Below are 21,039 nucleotides of genomic sequence, written 5' to 3'. Positions count from 1 at the left end.
TTCCTCAGATATACTCGTAGGTTAGAGAAGGAGAGAGATAGGAGGAGTTCTTCTCGCTCTTTGGATGTTTCCTCTCCCCATGCCCCTCAACCTTTTCCTTCCCCTGTGGTGGTGACCCCCGAACCTGCTACGAGTGCTCAGCCTGCAATGGCTGATATGTTGCGTGCCATTCAGGCTCTCGGTGATAAGGTGGAGTCGTTGGTTAGTGACCGCAATCAGCTCTTGGCTGATGTCAGAGAGCTGAAAGCGAAGAGTGCAGTGGGAAGTGTTAGTGCTAGTGCTGTGCATAGTGTCAGTGTCAGTGTTGCGCATGAGGATACATCTGTGCGTGCCAGTCGTCCTCCCAGTCCGGGACCTCTTGCAAGCTCCCAAGCCCAGGGGAGAAGCAATGTCGAAGGACCAAAGGGTTCGGCAGGCCTTGATCGGCGCACAGATGTATCCTCAGTGGTTGCGGACGTATCTGCTAAGGATCGTCCCTTCCACTCCCAGACGAATGAGCCCTTACATTCCTCGTCTGTGGAAGAGGTTTCCAGGAGGAAACGGTGGACTAAGGTCTCACGACCGCTCAAACGTAAGGTCCCTTCCGAGCTAGTCCAACGGCCCAGGTGTAGCCACTGGGTCAGTTCGGACTCGCCGCAGTCATCTGATGACTGCACACCTCCCAAGAGAGGTAGAGTGGTCCCTCAACAGGCCTCTGCTCCAACCACAGTAGACCCTAAGTGGTCCATGCTGCAGACTATGCAGTCTCAGCTTGCGGCTTTTATGCAGGAGTATCAGGCAGAGAAGGTTAACACCCCTCCTCCTGTGAGAGCTCCTCCACCGTTGCGCAGTCCTCACTGCCAGACGCATGTTCGTGCTGCACCTTCTGCTTACATGCGTGAGCTGCCGCATCGGGAGTTGCCGGGTTCCAGCACTATGCGGCATTCTCCTCAGCCCATGCAGCATGCTCTGCAGACCTTACAGCATGCTCCGCATACCATGCAGCATGAGCCGCATTCCATGCAGCATGAGCCTCATACCATGCAGCATGAGCCTCATCCCATGCAGCATGAGCCGCATACCATGCAGCATGAGCCGCATACCATGCAGCATGAGCCACATCCCATGCAGCATGAGCCGCATGCCATGCAGCATGAGCCGCATGCCTTACAGCATGCTTTGCATACCACACCGCATGCTCCTCAGCCCACCGCAGACCCTCCCTCACACCGGCCCTCTGCTTTTGTTGTTGCCAGCTCACAGTCTGTCCAGCAGAGGCATGATGATGGATCCGCAGGTACGCATGCACCCGTTCTGCAGGATTCAGCCGTTCAGCTTGCTGCTCTGCCTTTGCCTCTTACAACTCAACTGTCGGGTGAGGAGGTTTCTGAGGATGAAGCTGCTCATCTAGATGATCCTCACTCTGATGTTGAAGGACACAAGTCTTCGCCACCCTCCTTAGACTTTCGCAAAGTCCTTGCTTTGTTCAGAGAGTTGTACCCTGAACACTTTGTGTCTGCAACCCCTCGTTCTCCTCCCTCCGAGTTTGCTCTGGGCATGCAGTCTACTGCGCCTGCCTTCACCAAGCTTGTTCTCGCCAGATCATCAAGGAGAGCTTTGAGGGTTATGGGGGATTGGTTGCAGTCCAAGAAGCAACTGGGAAGGACCTCTTTTGTGTTTCCTCCTCCCAAGCTGGCTTCTAAGTCGAGCGTCTGGTATGCCCCGGGAGAGGAACCTGGCTTGGGGGTTCCTGCCTCTGCCCAGGCCGACTTCTCAAGTCTGGTTGACTCTCCCCGCAGGTTGGCTATGAGACGTTCGAAGATCTGCTGGTCCTTTTCAGATCTTGATCACATGTTAAAGGGAGTCTTTCGTGCCTTCGAGATATTCAACTTCCTCGATTGGTGTCTGGGAGCCTTAAGCAGGAAGACTGCCCATTCTGACAAGGACTCAGCCATGCTGATCATGTCCAGCATGGACAAGGCAATAAGGGATGGGTCTGGCGAGCTTGCGGCTTCTTATGTATCAGGGGTCCTCAAGAAAAGAGAACATCTGTGCTCATTCTTATCTGCTGGTATCACCCCTTGCCAGAGGTCAGAGTTGCTGTTTGCTCCTCTTTCCAAGTGTCTGTTTCCGGAGGAGTTAATTAAGGGGATGGCTGCCTCTCTTCTCCAGAAGAATACGCATGACCTCATGGCTTCTTCTGCACGTAAGGCTAAGACCTTACCTTCCGTGCCTAAACCCTACCGCCCCTTAGCAGTTGATACACCTGCTTCCAGGTTCATCCCGCCCTTTCGTGGCAGAACCTCCAGCAGAGGAGGTACCCGTGCAGACAGTCACCGTGGCAAGTCCAAGAAGGGTTCCAAGTCCACAAGAGGCAAGTTTTGACTGCCTTCCTCTCCAGACAGCTGTAGGAGCCAGACTCAAGACCTTCTGGCAAGCTTGGGAGAGCAGAGGTGCAGACGCTCAGTCTGTGAAGTGGCTGAGGGAGGGATACAGAATTCCGTTCTGCCGCAATCCCCCTCTAGCTACATCTCCCATCAACCTCTCTCCCAACTACAAGGAGAAGGACAAGAGGCTAGCGTTGCAACAAGAGGTGTCGCTCTTGCTACAAAAGGAGGCAGTGGTCATAGTCCGGGACCATCAATCCCCGGGCTTTTACAACCGTCTCTTCCTGGTAGCCAAGAAGACAGGAGGTTGGAGACCGGTGCTGGACGTCAGTGCGCTCAATGCTTATGTCACCAAGCAGACGTTCACGATGGAGACGACGAAGTCGGTCCTAGCAGCGGTCAGGCAGGAGGACTGGATGGTCTCGTTAGACCTGAAAGACGCATACTTTCACGTCCCCATCCATCCAGACTCCCAACCTTTCCTGAGATTCGTCTTTGGAAAGGTTGTGTACCAGTTCCAAGCCCTGTGCTTTGGCCTAAGCACGGCACCTCTTGTGTTTACGCGACTGATGAGGAATATTGCGAAATTCCTTCACTTGGCAGACATCAGAGCCTCCCTCTATTTAGACGACTGGCTTTTAAGAGCTCCCACAAGTCGTCGCTGTCTGGAGAATCTCAGATGGACTATGGATCTGACCAAGGAACTGGGCCTCCTGGTCAATTTAGAGAAGTCCCAGCTCGTCCCATCCCAGACCATTGTTTACCTGGGTATGGAGATTCAGAGTCGAGCTTTTCGGGCTTTTCCGTCGGCCCCAAGGATCAACCAAGCCCTAGAGTGCATCCTGAGCATGCTGAGAAGGAACCGATGCTCAGTAAGGCAGTGGATGAGTCTAACAGGGACACTTTCATCGCTGGCCCTGTTCATCGAGTTAGGGAGACTCCACCTCCGCCCCCTTCAGTATCATCTGGCTGCTCACTGGATCAAGGACATGACGCTAGAGACGGTCTCAATTCCTGTTTCCGAAGAGATGAGGTCTACTCTAACGTGGTGGAAGAACAGCATTCTTCTCAAGGAAGGTCTTTCGTTGGCTGTTCAGACCCCCGACCACCGTCTCTTCTCGGACGCATCAGACTCGGGCTGGGGTGCGACATTGGACGGACAGGAATGCTCGGGAACATGGAATCAGGAGCAAAGGACACTTCACATCAATTGCAAGGAGTTGTTGGCGGTTCATCTGGCCTTAATGAACTTCAAGTCCCTCCAGCTAAACAAGGTGGTGGAGGTGAACTCCGACAACACCACAGCCTTGGCTTACATCTCCAAGCAGGGGGGGACTCATTCGAGGAAGTTGTTCGAGATCGCAAGGGACCTCCTCATTTGGTCAAGAGATCGAAGGCTCACGCTGGTAACGAGGTTCATTCAGGGCGATATGAATGTCATGGCAGATCGCCTCAGCCGGAAGGGTCAGGTCATCCCCACAGAGTGGACCCTTCACAAGAATGTTTGCAGCAGACTTTGGTCCCTGTGGGGTCAGCCAACCATAGATCTGTTCGCCACCTCGATGACCAAGAGGCTCCCATTGTATTGTTCTCCGATTCCAGACCCGGCAGCAGTTCACGTGGATGCCTTTCTGCTGGATTGGTCCCATCTCGACCTGTATGCATTCCCGCCGTTCAAGATTGTCAACAGGGTACTTCAGAAATTCGCCTCTCACAAAGGGACACGGCTGACGTTGGTTGCTCCCCTCTGGCCCGCGAGAGAATGGTTCACAGAGGTACTGCAATGGCTGGTCGACGTTCCCAGGACTCTCCCTCTAAGAGTGGACCTTCTGCGTCAACCTCACGTAAAGAAGGTACACCCAAGCCTCCACGCTCTTCGTCTGACTGCCTTCAGACTATCGAAAGACTCTCAAGAGCTAGAGGCTTTTCGAAGGAGGCAGCCAGAGCGATTGCCAGAGCAAGGAGGACATCCACTCTCAGAGTCTATCAATCTAAATGGGAAGTCTTCCGAAGCTGGTGCAAGGCCAATGCAGTTTCCTCAACCAGTACCACTGTAACCCAGATTGCTGACTTCCTGTTACATCTAAGGAACGTTAGATCCCTATCAGCTCCTATGATCAAGGGTTACAGAAGTATGTTGGCAGCGGTTTTCCGCCACAGAGGCTTGGATCTTTCCTCCAACAAAGATCTACAGGACATCCTTAGGTCTTTTGAGACCTCTAAGGAACGTCGGTTGTCCACTCCAGGCTGGAATCTAGACGTGGTCCTAAGGTTCCCGATGTCATCTAGATTTGAACCGCTCCAATCAGCCTCTTTCAAGGACCTCACATTAAAAACTCTTTTCCTCGTATGCCTAGCAACAGCTAAAAGAGTAAGTGAGATCCACGCCTTCAGCAGGAACATAGGTTTCACATCGGAAACGGCTACATGTTCCTTGCAGCTCGGTTTTTTGGCTAAAAACGAGCTTCCTTCACGTCCTTGGCCTAAATCGTTCGAGATCCCTAGCCTATCCAACTTGGTGGGTAACGAGCTGGAGAGAGTACTTTGCCCAGTCAGAGCTCTTAGGTACTATCTGAAAAGGTCAAAACCTTTACGAGGACAATCAGAAGCCTTATGGTGTGCTGTTAAGAAGCCTTCGCTACCAATGTCTAAGAACGCAGTTTCTTACTACATCAGGCTTCTGATTAGAGAAGCTCATTCTCATATGAAGGAAGAAGACCTTGCTTTGCTGAAGGTAAGGACACATGAAGTGAGAGCTGTGGCTACTTCAGTGGCCTTCAAACAGAACCGTTCTCTGCAGAGTGTTATGGATGCAACCTATTGGAGAAGCAAGTCAGTGTTCGCATCATTCTATCTCAAAGATGTCCAGTCTCTTTACGAGAACTGCTACACCCTGGGACCATTCGTAGCAGCGAGTGCAGTAGTAGGTGAGGGCTCAGCCACTACATTCCCATAATCCCATAACCTTTTTAACCTTTCTCTTGATTACTTTTATTGTTGTTTTTGGGTTGTACGGTCGGCTAAGAAGCCTTCCGCATCCTGGTTGATTTGGCGGGTGGTCAATTCTTTCTTGAGAAGCGCCTAGGTTAGAGGTTGTGATGAGGTCCTTTAGTATGGGTTGCAGCCCTTTATACTTCAGCACCTAAGAGTCGTTCAGCATCCTAAGAGGACCGCTACGCTCAGTAAGGAAGACGTACTTATTAAAGGCAGAGTAATGGTTCAAGTCGACTTCCTTACCAGGTACTTATTTATTTTATATTGTTATTTTGAATAACTAATAAAAATGAAATACGGGATACTTAGCTTCTTTGTTAACATGTATACTGGTCTCCACCCACCACCCTGGGTGTGAATCAGCTACATGATCATCGGGTAAGATTAATATTGAAAAATGTTATTTTCATTAGTAAAATAAATTTTTGAATATACTTACCCGATGATCATGATTTAAAGGACCCGCCCTTCCTCCCCATAGAGAACCAGTGGACCGAGGAGAAAATTGAGGTCTTGTTGACAAGAAGTACTTTAGTACCTGACCACAGATGGCGCTGGTGAGTACACCCCCACCTGTATAGCGATCGCTGGCGTATCCCGACCGTAGATTTCTGTCGGGCAACGGAGTTGACAGCTACATGATCATCGGGTAAGTATATTCAAAAATTTATTTTACTAATGAAAATAACATTTTAATGTCGTTATTGTTCTTAAACTTCTCTTGTAGTTTATTTCCTGATTTCCTTTCCTCACTGAGCTATGTTTCCTGTTGGAGCCCTTGGGCTTACAGCATTATGTTATCCCAACTAGGGTTGTAGCTTAGCATAATAATAATAATAATAGTAGTAGTAGTAGTAGTAGTAGTAGTAGTAGTAGTAGTAGTAGTAGTAGTAGTAGTAGTAGTAATGATGATGATATATGATTCTACTTGACAAGTTTGACTCTTGTGTCCTACTGTAAATGTCCATTCTACTAGCTGTATTACAACAGCTGGCCAAATTGTAAATGCCCTTTTGGTAGATAAGATTACTTCCAACTCTTTTATCTATTTTATAATCACTCGCCAGTAAATCTTGGGTATATACTTCTGTTGATAAATTGAGTTAATCATCAGTTTTGTTTAGTGTGAAACTTAATCTACAAGCTGTAGTCATACTGTGGTGGGATGTCACAAAGACAAACCCCACACATTTGAATCACTGTCTGACAAATATTTCTGCAACACAAACTTTCCCCTTACATTATCAAACACTGGACTCTTGGACTGAAGCAACAGTAAAACTCAGCATAGTCCTTAAATCTAGCCTGTACAACTCAATCAAAATCTAATTTAATACTTATTACTGTAATCCTTAATCTATAATTCTTAAACTAAAACTGCAACAGACAACATAAAAAAGTGCTGTTACTATACATACAAAATATAAAAACCTTATTCAAATAAACCTCAAAACCCAGCAACAAAATTTAAAACTAAGCCAACAACACAACCAAAATAAAATATGTATATATGTATGTACGGTATACATTTATGGACACACACCGTCATCCACACTAAGCCGAACTGTCTTTAACAGCACACTGGCATAGCTCTGTGGCAATCACTCCCTTCTGTCAATCTGACAGAACTGCCTTATTTGGTCTGAGCATCAGTATCAATCGCCATCATTAAAAGGATATTCCAAGCAAATTCATTTATACAGGCCAGGTAATCTTTACCATACAATATATTCCAAGTCACTAGAGCAGTCAAATCCAACTCCTTTTATAAGCCCGGTCACAATTATTAAGAAGCATTCAAAATATTGAATATCCAATTACGGCCTGAAAAAAAAAATGGATATTCTTTGCTAACTAAACTATCATACTATACAGTAATTAAAGATAAATAATACAGTAAATGGATTCTATCATTCACAACCACTAAGCAAAGGTAGACAATAATTACTGATATAATAAAGCACTTCCAAAGCTGGTAGACAATAGATAAGAATGATAATCTTACATTCACAACTGACTCTCTCTACAGTCAATTAAAAAACCATTTACCCAGAATATACGCGACTGTCGTAACCTAACATGGTAAAGGTAAACAATCCACCTTAAGTTATGCCAACAGTCTTTCTCGCTACAATCTTTATAACTAATTATCTCTCTCTCTCTCTCTCTCTCTCTCTCTCTCTCTCTCTCTCTCTCTTTCTCTCTGTTTGCCAGGTCCAAAGTCCATATCCCCCATTTAACTGATTTAAGACTATTGATTTCATTCAAATCTCTTATTATAGACACTCTCTCTCTCTCTCTCTCTCTCTCTCGCTCTCTCTCGCTCTCTCTCTCTCTCTCTCTCTCTCTCTCTCTCTCTCTCTCTCTCTCGTTTGCAGGGTCCAAAGTCCACATCCCCCTTTAACTGTTTTAATTTAAGACAAGCAAGAGTTGATTTCATTTAAATATCTTATTAGATTACTGTAGAGTGATGAATTTGAGGTAAAGTTTCTCACTAACAAATAAGTAAACTAAGGAACGGACTAGAGTGAATACTTATCCTTCACAAAATCTTTGATTTTGGTGCAGGAAAAAATTTGGCCTGCCTTTTGACCCTCCTTTGGCATTAAGGTCAAACAACTTCATGGATGGATTTCATTACTGCTGGAGACAGTTCAAAGCTCATATTTATAGATGATCAGGTTGGAATACTTTTTGTACTTCCAAATTGTCTTGAATATGAGCTGGTAGACATTAAAGATAACCATAAAGTGATGGGTTGTGCTAAAATCAATTTTTGTTTTTTAAAAGTTCTCTTTTAAATGACCTCAACTTTCATGAACCTTAATTAACAACCGAGATTTCTGAAGTAGTCTCCTTGATGATGTAGTTAAATCAAGTGAACTGGATGTTAATCCCACTTGAAGTTCTTTTTGGCCTCAACAAAGCCAATGCAGCTTTTTAAAAAGTGAGCAAAACCTTTTTTTTATTGTATTCTACATCAGTGCATCATATGGACTAATTACACCGAGGTGTTTTTCCAACCAAGATCAACTGAGGGTAATACTGTATGTGTACAGTAGTATATGAATTATGTTATATAACATCTTTAAGGTTCTGCTAAAAAAAATATTCTTTAATAATTGAGTGGTGTTTAATACATAGCATGTATTTCCATTGTAATTTAAGGGAGCATTCTTGATTAACAGTACTTCATGAAACTGACATCCTGTTTTTAAAGATACAGTAATTGTGGTTATTAATTATGTATTAGGATATGAAATAAATGAACTTATATAATTCATTGGTGTCTAATTTCTTGTTTGAATTATGTATATAGTAAATTTGTTTTCATATATTAGTTACAATTGGTTAAGCGTTAGTATAAAATTTAAACTGGTTTAGCTAGGTTGTATGAATATTAATAACTTTTTCTCTTCCTGTCCCTGAATTGTACTTTTTACTTAGTTTCTATGCTGTACAGTACTGGTACTTTACTGTATTTTCACTCTATATCCAAGAAGTACTTATCATTAATGAATAAGATGGGCTTCATCACCAATTTTTTAAGGAATGCCTTGTCATTTTTTTACGTTTTTTACATTGACAAATATGTATTACAGGTGGTATGCAGATGATGATAACAATGGTATGTGGCTTAATTCAGCTACGCTTTCCACTTGGCACTTATCGTCCTGTCACTGGTCAAAGAAAACCGGAAGACTTCAAGAGAAGCATGGTTACTTTAGGATTTTTACAGTAAGCAATATTTCACATTTTTGTTACCAAATTAAGAATAGTCCATGTCTTGTATATAAAGTTTCAAACCATAAATCAGAGTAAGCTTCTGAAGAAACATAAATTTTTTTTTACTGTTATGCCTTGGCATCAGGCTTTCAATGAACCAACCAACAGCAGCATACAACTCAAATTAAGTTTATATTGTTGCATCAATGTAATCTCTTGAGTGATGATAGTATGTGTTATATGTTCATTACTTTGCTTTACAAATTATGATTTCATAAAAATTTTATGTCAGATTTTCCCTATATTAGATAATACAAGATTAGAATTCCTACTCTCTCTTTTGTTTTGTACAACTGGCTGAATTTCCTCTTCTTGTAAGTCTGCAGCTGTACTATTTATCTGTTCTCCATTGTGTTGCTTATCTACTAACTTTTCAATGTCTGCCTTTGCCTTTCCTTGTGACATGTCATAATTGTCACCTTCTGAAATAATAGTGTTTTTCAGTCTCTGGATACCACTTAGCCTATCTAAGAAACTTCTTCATTTGTATTATGATTTCCAAAGCATATTCCAGTCATGAGTCTTGATACTATTCAGTGTTTTGTTGTCACTTTAAAATCTCCATTTGTTCCAACACCTCCTACAAATCTTTCTCTATTTATTATATGAGAATATTAATTTGCTGAAGCTGAACTTGCCATAAGAGTTTAAACGAGGTAAACAACCCTGTCGCTAATTAGCGGCGAGGTAGACTAGCCACCCTGCTCTCACATTCACTGGTGGAATGATATCACTTTTACTTTTGGCTCAGAGTGCGGACTTGCATCTTGCTCTCCCCCATTAACCAATATCTAGTATTGGTTGTTACTTTTAACATTTCTTTTTCTTCTCAGGTGTGCTTGTTTGGGATTGTTGTTATGCAGATTTATCCTGGCATAGAGGGCCAATCTTGCTGTAATTTTATGTCAGCTGTGGAGATAGATCCCCATGCTCTTTGCTTTATGTGCAGATGTTATCTCTGTTTGCAGGGGACTCCAGAAAAAAAAAAAAAAAAAAACTGCCTTCGGGGTCTTTCTCAAAGTCAGAAGTCCCGAGTTCTTACTCTGGTGTCTCGTTCCCTCCCTGTTGACTCTGCTCGTTTGATCTCCTCTAGAGGACGATTGAGTAAGAATGGTGGCCAATTTATCCCTGGACAACCTTCCCTTGCTGAGTGCCCTGCTGCTTCCCCTAGCAACGTGGCAGTGCCCTCGGCTGGATGGGAATCTATGTTCGCCGACACTATGCATCAGCTCTGGTCGTCTTTGGAATCTTGGGTACTCTGCCTGAGGTGCTTTTAATGGGGGCACAATGGGAGTGCACATCTGCCTCTTTAAGTGTTGACCTCGGTCTTCTCCTACGAGCCTCGGGCGGGTGACTCTCCAGAGCTTTTTGTGTCCCCAGCTGTAGCACTTCCTTCTTCTGTTATTGCACCCATTGTTCATGCAGCTCTGGCATATGAAGGAGAGCAGTGGGAGCCTGGCATATGAAGGAAAATTGTGGCAGCCTGGCATCTTCGGAGAGACCAGGTGGCGAAGCTTATGATAAAAACCCAGAAGCTGACCACCGTCAGTCTTATAAGCTTGCTGATCGCGCTGCGAACTCTCAGACTGAGTTCGCCGAGTGCTCTGATGTCCTCCAGCCCATGTAGCCCTTAGCTTCACCACCCAGTGTTGAGCACCTCTCTCGTTCACTAGTGAAGGGCTCCTCACCTGAGTGGTCTCTTCCTCGGGGATGAGGTATCGAAAACTGGATTCTTTCAGGCCTCATTTCAGCTCTTCGGACTGTTGTTCTTTGAAACGAGACGATGAGTCGCTTAGGAGATTGTACGCCCCTCACCTTCATGTAAGTAGGACACAACAGGATGCTTGGGATTTTATGAAGACCTTGGTCTTGGGGTGACGGGGTCTTGCACCTAGGTCTTCTCCTCCTAATGCGGAAGAGCTTGCTTTTTCCTCTGCTCGCAAGTGAACAAGAAAAATCCCTTGGCATACTGTACTCGTTACCAGGCGAGCATGTTTCTCCTCCTGCAGGAGCGCATTCGGCAAATCATCAATCTCCTACGGGTGTGCCGTCGAGTGTTCCTGATGGATTGCACGTTGCTCAGGCATGCAGGCAAGTAATCCCTAGGTTAGTGAGAGTATTGTGCAGTGTTGCACACCCAACCACCTAGCGAGGTGGACGGGCAAGCTCCTCTCGCTGACGTAGTCTTACTTGCGACTTTGGCTCCAATTAGCAAATTCATATCTCGCACTGCTTTGGCAGCGTGTATGCACTCATGACCTGACTCTACTATAATAACACGTGCACTTACACAGATAAAAGCTACTTCAGTTGCTCGCCAGTGATTACCTGCTCGCATAACCACAGTAGCTCATGCCGCTTTGCTGTCACACCTGTGTATCCTACTTCAGTAGTTCATGCACACACTCCTTTGCATAGGCCAGGTCTCACTAATGAACACTCACCTGTTCAAGTTAGCCCTACTCGGAGTTCACCCAGAGCAGGTAACCAGTATGCACACACTTAAAGTACCTCAGTAGGTGTTCCTTCATTCGCAAAGGACACCTTATGGTTTTCAGAGTTGGTGCAAGCAGTTAAGCAGGCAGTCTCCGAACCATCCCCACTTCCACCAGCAGTACAAATTATTCCTCGTATACCACTCTAAACATCAGAGTCCCCAGGGACTACTAGTGACCCTAGGCGTAGGAGTTCTGCCGCCAAACAGGCTCCCATATTGCCAACACCTCGCCGCCTTTCTCCTCAGAGGTCAAATCTCCAAGACCGATTTTGACCTAGAATGGGATAAATTGGGCATTTTCCCAATTAATCCCCAGATGAAAAGGGGAGAGCAATGGCAAGCAATGTCCCCCTTGGGATACTCTGCATCCGAGAACTAGCAGGGGCTTGAGATCTCAGAGAGTTCCTCATCTTCCAGTTGTCATCCCATGTTCCTGAAGCCAGGAGTGTCAGCACATTCCTGGTATTCAAAAGAATTTCTCTGATACAGGCGTGTGAAAACAGCAAACAGCAGCCACCATCCACTACCTGCAAAACATAACCCACAGGAACCTGGATATATTTACCCTAGGTTCTGTGGTGGCTGCACAAAACCTGGTCACTAATACCTCAGCTCCCTTGTAGGACAAGTATCAGTTGGTGTATGGCAGATTTTCCCCGGGAGTAAGTCTAGGATAAATGTATGAGTGACTGGCCACTTCATATTACATCCTCCTCTTTCTTGGGATTCAGCATCCAAGAAACTCTGCAAGCTGACCTCTTCTGACTAAAGATGGGTAGCGCCTTTTGTGCATCCTAATATACATTGATATATTTGTTACGTCCCCATTCTCCAAGTGAGGTTGAGTCAGGCAGCGTCTAAGCTAAGTGTGGAGCTGAGCTCCAATTTCATGCTTACCTGGTCAAGTAACATTGCTAAATTCTATGCTAGCACCAATTGGCCAGGCTGTCTTTTTAAAAGGAACACAAGGTGTTAAGGTCACCCAAGGACAGTCTCTAGCTAGTTATAGGATTTCCACCCACCATGGGGCGAGTCTCCTATGTAAAGAGCGTGCCGGAACAAATGACAAATTTGGAATTTGTGTTTTTTCTATCTATACAAACCTGAAGCTCTCTACACATACTGATCCTGTAATCACCTTCCGCCAGAAGCACTGCTGCAATTGCAAAGTGATGATTGTTTACTAGAGCTTGTGTGAGTGGGGTGGTGGTGTACCCCCGTTACCCCCTTCGCTATCTAGTAGAGGGTAGTTACACCTCATAGAAGCTTTAATGGCTGGTTTCAGCTGTCGCTGACATAATACTCCTATGTAAAGAGCTTCAGGTTTGTATAATTAAGAAAACTACAAATTATTCCAAATTTATCATATTTACACTTCATTCTTTTTCCTCGTCCCATCATACTAGGTGTGAAGGATGTTTCTTTCCCTTTCAGGTTGGCTTTTTCAATTGAGTAGATCTCATTGGCATTCCATATTTTTGTTTCCATGAAAAAGTAAATATAACAACCTCTAAAAAGTCTAAATAGTCATAAACATTTTTAGAGCTTCAATATTTCATTCAAAGATAAAAGCTTTCTGTGTTTTCTTATCAAGGTGTATGATGGATCAGTTAGTTAGGCCTTAATATTGAATGAATGAATGAATTTCTTTCTTTTTCAGACTTGGGACGATTATGTTTGGCCTTATTGCTCTTTATTTCGTGGCTGTTAGCTTTGCTGAGACTGTGAAAAGTTCTGCACCTTTGTTTACAGTATTGATAGCTTGGCTTGTTATGGGTAAGTACTATTCATTGCAAATAGTTAGTCTGCAGTAATTAGCTTTGTTTTTACCTTATTTGTGTGTGTTTTTTGCAAAGTTTTATCTCAGCTACATAACACTAGCTAGTTTTTTTTTTTTTTTTTGCTATGCTTTTCCTTTAAACTGTGTGGAGATTTTGAACACAAATTGATAAGTTTGACTTTTGATTTGGGCATTTGAGGTCTGTCCTTGCTTGTGTTTTTCATCTGCAGTCCTCATTTTTTTTTATAGGACAGAGGTCAGTCACCATCTGAGGTAAATACATTATCATTATTTTTATCCTGTAGTATTCAATGACTTGAAGTGATTTAAGTTTGTACTGTATCTCTCTATTCCGTAGGTAAAAATCTCTTCATTCCATTGGTAAATTGTCAAGTACAGTTAGAATCTATCTGCATGCAGTCATTTATGGTGCTTGGGTATTTTTAATCACTGGGCTTAGTCATCAAGTTACATATTTTTGCACAAGTATTTTATTCATAGTTTCACAAACCCCTTTAGGGATTGAAACCTACACTATGCCATGGAGATTACATTACCAATAATACTGAATTGTCTTTTGTCTATTGACTGTTCAAGGAACAAATTACCAATAATACTGTACTGAATTGCCTTTCGTCTATTGACTGTTAAAGGAACAAATGAACGAAAGGCTAATTCAAATACTCGCAATATTTAGCAAGCATATACATTGGATCAGTCATTCCATATCTATAGCACCTTGGTGTTTTTTCAAAGTATTTTGGATTTCTCTTTTTTGAATTTTATATTTCAATGAATCTTAACTTAAAGTTGTCAGACAAACAATATGCTACTGCTTCTTGATCTCTTAATAATAAAAAACTCTGTCGTCTATATTCCCCTCCCTCATGGTGTCTAGCTATCCTGAAGTACCATCTATTGAGGTGAATACAAACCAATGATATTGTAGTGTGGATACCAAAAGCTTCGTATGATAATCATTACTTCAACTGATTACTCGCCAGCTCATCCTTTTTTTGTGATAGGGTACTGGTAATTTTTTAGTAGATTTTAGAGGATGACTAGCAAAGTATGTCCCTCTTCTGGCTTTAAGATACATTTATGTACCAAGTGTTCTGTTGAAATAGGCGTATGTTTGAAGATACAAGTTCCATTTGTTTCATATTTGAAGGTCAGCAATATGATTTAACCCATAGGGGTTAGGAATTTGCCCATTGCTCCAGAAAACATATGGCAGAATATGTCAAGTTAATATCTGAATGAGTTTGTAATAGAGATTCAAAATAAAAGTGAAAGGAAGTAAATCAGGAAATTTCAGATCAAGATAGGTCAATGGTTGCTGGTATATCTCAGCGCTATTTGGATCAGATTCTTCATCTTAAGCCGATTTATTTTTATTTTACTTGTTGTCTTCTAGACAAAGTGATGTTTATATGGTCACATATTCTTTTTCAGAGGTTTTGACTCAACAGAATTCAGATTCTTACCACATGTAATAAGAATCCCAGAGAGAAGAACTGGTTAGGAACTCTGATGCCTTGTGATCAGGCTTTATGAGCTGTGATTAATGGTTTTGCCTAATGTGTAACATCTCTCTTGTCAGATGCATTTGTCTGCTATGTTCTGAAAACATTTTCGGGTACTTATAGAAAAAGATTACGTCTCGATTCATCCCATAATAAAGATTTGCCTGATTTGTTTAACTATAATGTTGATATAGGTGCTAGTGCTGTGTTAGCATTCATAAGACCATAAGTAGAAGGGTCAGCTTGCCAATCATCTCTTCTATGAAGAATAGATATGTGAATGTGGAGGGGTGAAGGGGTTAATGCAAATTTTGGCTCCAAAATTTTTAACACCGATCCTTTATAATAAGTCAAAATAACTCCAGTGATTTTCATTATTCACAAAGGTATAATATGGATGATGTAGCACATTCAAAAGATTTCTCAGAATCAAGATGATTGGGAAAATAACTTAAGGGATATTAAGAACTCATTGCGCAGATTGCCATCTATTTTTTTACTGAAATTATTGCAGTCTTGAATCCCGAGAAAAGTTAAAACTGATCTTGCCTACTCTTTGATATCTGCCTAGTTAGTATATTTACCTCAAACTAAATACAGTATAGTCCAGCTTTTTCAAGTATTTTTAGGTCAAAGTCAGTGAATGTACACAAGACTAGAATCAACAAGAATTGCCATGAGCTTTTGGCAGTTTTCAAGGCTACTCAATCTCAGGAAAGTCTAGTATTGGGAAAGTTCATTGAGTATTCATGGACAACACAGTGGCACTGGCATACATAAGAAATAAAAAAAAAAGCATGGAGGTACCGGGGCAGAGACTCTTCAATATAGTAGAGGATTTATTGTTGTGTACACAAATTAGTTGGATTCAGCTTCTACCCTGATCATTCCAAGGGAGATTGAATGTTCTGGCCAACCAACTGATCAGGAAATGTCAAGTCAATCCAAACGAGTGGTCTCTTCACCCATTTTTATGTCATGGAAGATGGAGGTGTGCTTCTCTCTGGTTGCAGATCCTTTGGCTCTGTGAGTGGATGCCATGCTAAAGGATTGGTTAGGTCTAGATTGGATTTTTATACATTTCCTCTTTGTTAATGATTCAATGTGGAATAAATAAGATTTGGAGATTACTGAAGGGGAGGATAATCTTAATGACCCCGTTTTGGCCTCAGAAGGATTGGTTCCCAGATTAGTGACTTTTTCTATCAGAAGTGTCAAGGAAGTTGCCTTTCAAGGTAAGTTTCAAATAACCTCTGATGCAATGGACACACCAAAAATCCCGGGTGCTTCTGCCAAGCGCATGGAAACTATCCAACTTACCTTCAGAGAGGATGGTTTTTTCGGCCCCATACATTGTTTTAGCTTCCAAAAGAACTAATACCAGTAACTTGTACCGCAGGATATGTTGTAGGTGTATTTCCTTTTTATGATAAACATTATTTATGCTATGAAAGGGTACAGGCCAGTGCTGAATAGCTAATATTGAAGCATATTGAGTTAGATTTATCCTCTTCAAACATTATACAAGCAAATGGTCAGCTGGAAGCATGCATTTTGTTTGACATATATCCAGAAGCAGGTGCATTGCTAGAAACATAAGTGTGGCAGCAGATGAAAAGACAACTAGAGGCTGGGACATAGCTGGAGGTGTGCATATGGCTACAGTGCATAAGCTGGTTGCATTCTAAATGATGATGCATTCTAGATGATGATGTATGGGGTGTTAGTCCTAAAGCCCAAGCATTGGGACTGAGAAAGTCATTCTGCGTTAGTTGCATCTGGAAGGTTAGAAAGTGCCGACACTAAAAATAGGGGCATAAAGACTAAGGGTAGTGACAGTTGATCTCTACCTATGCTGACACAAAAGAGGAGTGCCAAATAAATGGCAATCACGTAACAAGTGGAGTTAAAATGAAAAAAATATCTAAGTTAGGAAGATTGAAAAAGAAGTCAAGGCATCATAGTACTGTAGGAAGACATAAATCTTACTTCCTTTGCTTCAAGAACACAGACACTTCATAAAAGCTTTAACAGCAACCTCCAGCTTCACTAAAAACGTTAAAGTATAAAAAGTTTGTATTCGTGTAAGGGCAATTAAACTATAAAGGGTAGTTACAGAGAGGATCCTTAAAATACCCATGATCCAACAATGAAAACCTTAGCCAGCAATAAAACTTAATGACAACATAATGTTGGAATAAGGGATTTTGACGAAGGAAAAATCTATTTCTGGTGAGAGACCTGTGGCGCCCGGTGAAAAGGGGTCCTTCTAATACACTTTTCTGATAAAATCTTCCATACAATTACATTAATTACGGTAGTATTCAACAGTATGCTGAAAAAGTTATTTGGAAATTAATGACTGATAAAATTATTATCACGAACAATCCTAGCATAGGATGATTGTGCATTGCTAAGTAGTGTGTAGACACACAAGAAGGAAGACAGGTAATAACTATATACTGGAGATAGCTACTGTATATATCAACACACTAGGCAAAGGCTAGGAGAAGGAAAACTCCAAAATCAAACCAAACCAAACCAAACAAGACCCCAACGGCGGAGCTTCCCAGCGCCGGCGGAAGAGGGCAATGCCTATCGGGCAGGCAACAAGGTGGGCCTTGACATAACAAGAACCCAGCAGCCGGATGCAACCAACATCGGAGAAGCCGCCTGTCTCATATGTCTTGAGCCGCGGTGAAAACGATGTGGGCCAAGTGTGTGTGCGTGGCCCTTGCAAAGCCACAACCACCCAAAACAATATACCCAGCTACTGGCATTCTGTCGTTTCCTCCACCCTTCTTCTGATAGGAGGCTGATGGCTAACGACAGAACCCAATACTCGGACACGAGTGGGCGCCGACGACGACGATATCAACACACTCATCTAAAAAAAGAACCAGATTCTTTTTTCCTGTCTTTTTCCAAAGATTAAAATGTGTGGGATTCAAGAAGATTTACAAATAGGCTATGGTATAAGTAATAGATTTGTGTTAAATCAAGTATTTTTCAAATGAACCGCCACAACAGTTATACTGATATTTCAAAGAATATGTGTAGCTGGTCCCATAAAGGGAGAATCATCAGGTAACTCTTGATTACCAAGTCACTTTTAGGTCTGTCTATGATTAGTGCAGTGGTGCACTGCCATGTCTCCTAGTTTCTTATACTAAATGCTTCATTAACTTTGGTTTGAGAGCTTAGTGAGCCTCTATTAATATGGTAAGAGCAATTTGTAATACTTTCATCATTGGAAATTTACAGGTATGATTATGACTAAGAGTTGCCAGAGCTGCATTTAGCAGGATCCTGCGTCACAAATTCCCTCCCATGAGCTTCTTCAAAATCCTCATCTTCCTTTTGAGTGTCAGTAGTTCAGCTCCATGTCAGCTAAGTTGACTTTTAAGATTTTGCCAAAAGTAAAAGCTTTGCGATGAAAGAAATACTGTACTGCATTAGCACAGTTGAGTGCCTTTGGTGTGTTCCAACACTTTTCAAAACTCAAATTACAACACTTTATTGAAATGGACTTCCATTGTAACTGTAGCACCTACTTAATATTTATTTTTTCAATATGACTCCAATAATATACTTTCAACTTAAGTACTCATCTCCTGACATCATTGTTCTGAAGCAAATATTCAGACACACCAAAAGGTAAAATGCCTTGCTACTGGAGATATAAAGTAACAATATATGCATCCACTAAGTTAGTGCGAGCAGGAAATCTCTCTTTCAACAATTAAAGTGTCTGTGATTGCACAACTGTGTGAAATGGTAATGTTAGAAATAATGAGTTTCCATTAAAAGAATTAATTTTTTCAAGAATTATACATTACATTGGATGTGGGAGATTAAAAATCTTAATATGAATATTTATTCTTCTGTATAAACACCCTTGAAGTATTAATTTTTTTTATTTGACAGACTTCAATTATTTCAGATTGTCGGTGCCATATTCATTTGTATAAAACAAATATTTAAATTAGTTACAGGGTACTTATTTTTATTTTATTTGTGCTATAAAAAAATTATGAAATACATGTAACTACGCATGGCAGGTGAGTGCATTGGAGTTTTTTTTCCCAGGATTATTTAGGCTTAATGTTAACCAGTCAAACCTTTAAAAGATATTTTGTAGATCCAAAATATTTTCAGTAAAAATTTTACTGGAAAAATTGAAACCATACACTGCATGTTCTTTTGATATTTTGTTTTCTGTCTTTGGGTATACAAATATTAGTTCATTATTTGCTCCTACTTTTTCGTGGATATCAAAGCTCATGTGAACGTAGACTACAAAAATATCTCTCCAATTTTTTTTTTTCAGGTGAGCGAACTGGAGCTTTTGTGTTCTTGTCTCTGATCCCAGTCATGCTTGGCTTAGCCCTGTGTTCCAGCAATGAACTCTCCTTCAGTTTGATTGGGTTCTTGTGTGCCTTGACAACTAACCTTTGTGAATGTGTGCAGAGTGTGGTGTCCAAATCACTACTCTCTGATAGTACATACAGATACAAGTGAGTTTTTTAATTATCTTAATACAGAATTCAAATTAGTAAATATGATATTCTGATGGAATAGTTCCTACCTGGAAGTTCTAAGTTTTTATATTTCAGTAGTTCTCTCACATACGTTGCTAGGTATATTTAGTACTGTATGTTGGTAGTAAACATTCTCAATCTAGTTTCAACTAAGTAATTAAATATTTAGGTGTTGATTTTATATAATAAATACTTATTGTATTTTTTTCAATATTAATCTTACCCGATAATCATGTAGCTGTCAACTCTGTTGCCGACAGAAATCTACGGTAGGGATACGCCAGCGATCGCTATACAGGTGGGGGTGAACACCACAGCGCTATCTGTGGTCAGGTACTCTAGTACTTCTTGTCAACACCACCTCAATTTTTCCTCTGTCGTGCCTCCGGCTAGACCTACATGGATACGCTGTTGATTCTGGAGCTATTGCTCACGATTTGGTGATGTATTTGCTCTAGAGTTTAGCCTTCGCTATTCAGGAAGCTATATCATTAGCTTAGCAAGTTTTTGGAATTAATTTGATTTAATTTTTGATTTAATTTTGGTACGAAGAGAGTATGAACTCTCTTTCACTTTTAAATGGCCGACCCTTCCCTTAGACGGAAGTGTTGGTGTTGAAGAGAGTATAGTCTCTCTTAATTTTGCTTAACAAAGTTATAGATTTATTTTATATCTCTCCGCCTTTTATAGGCCTCTTTGATTAACTTCCTTTTATTATAAACTTATTAAAATTAATTTTTATATTTGTTTATATTCGACCTTTCCTAATAGTAGGCGGTCTTTTCTTGGAACCGAAGTTAATTAACTTTGAGCCCGTCATTTCATTTTTACCTGTTAACATATTATGCCATTTTAATGTTTTTGAAAGAATTTCTTTGATAGTCTTGTACTGTTTTCAAAGTTGAACTAACGTTTTGTTTTGTCTCTGCAGTTGTTGACGTTCAGAACGTTCAACTTGCGCTCTATCATTACGATAGAGAGAGAGTCTATCACGCACCTCCCAGAGAGGCACGGTGGTATCGCAACAGACAGTAACTCCGTCTGTTGCCGCACCAGCTGTTTTAGACCCTCAGTTTCAACGGACAGTAGCTCCGTTTGTTGTTGTCTTTCTCTAACTCTAGTGGTCTATGCTGCTGACAATGCAGTCGCAGCTTGCGGTGTTGATGCGGGAGTTTCAGGCAGAGAAGTTTAATACACCTCCTCCTGCGAGTGCTTCTCCTCCTCTGCGCAGTACAATCTGCCAGACGTATGAGGTTGAGGTTCCTCAAGCTACCTCCATGCGTGAGCTGCCGCGTTGGGAGTTGCCAGATACCAGCGCTGTGCAGCAACCTCCACTTTCCTTGAGGCAGGAGCCTCTTACCACGCAGCAACCTCCTCAACAATGGGGGCAGGAGCCTTATGCCTTACAACCTCCTCTACCCTTGAGGCAGGAGTATCTTGCATTACAACCATCCTCGAGGCAGCTACCTCTTGCGGTGCGACAACCTCCACCATCCTCGAGGCAGCAACCTCAACTCCACCTCTGCGCAGTCCACCCTGCCAGACGTAT

General features: G+C 42.0%; 1 protein-coding gene across 4 annotated transcripts in view; it reads left to right on the top strand.

Moving 5' to 3' along the window:
* The window catches only part of LOC137655878 (solute carrier family 35 member E2A-like), a 72,054-nt gene that overhangs the window by 15,803 nt on the left and 35,212 nt on the right, over window positions 1–21,039 (top strand). For all 4 annotated transcript variants that reach the window (XR_011046893.1, XM_068390090.1, XM_068390088.1 and 1 more), the window contains exons 4-6: window positions 8,963–9,098; window positions 13,304–13,419; window positions 19,280–19,466. Coding sequence is in view for 3 of the 4 variants with exons in the window: in XM_068390090.1 (XP_068246191.1) it covers window positions 8,963–9,098; window positions 13,304–13,419; window positions 19,280–19,466 (439 nt within the window). In the remaining variant the exon portion in view is untranslated. The remainder of the gene's footprint in view (window positions 1–8,962; window positions 9,099–13,303; window positions 13,420–19,279; window positions 19,467–21,039) is intronic.

This window comes from Palaemon carinicauda, chromosome 16 (assembly GCF_036898095.1).
Source record: "Palaemon carinicauda isolate YSFRI2023 chromosome 16, ASM3689809v2, whole genome shotgun sequence".
NCBI classification, from domain to species: Eukaryota; Metazoa; Arthropoda; class Malacostraca; order Decapoda; family Palaemonidae; genus Palaemon; species Palaemon carinicauda.
The sequence above is the reverse complement of the archived record's forward strand: the minus strand, read 5'-3'. Positions and strand labels throughout refer to the sequence as shown.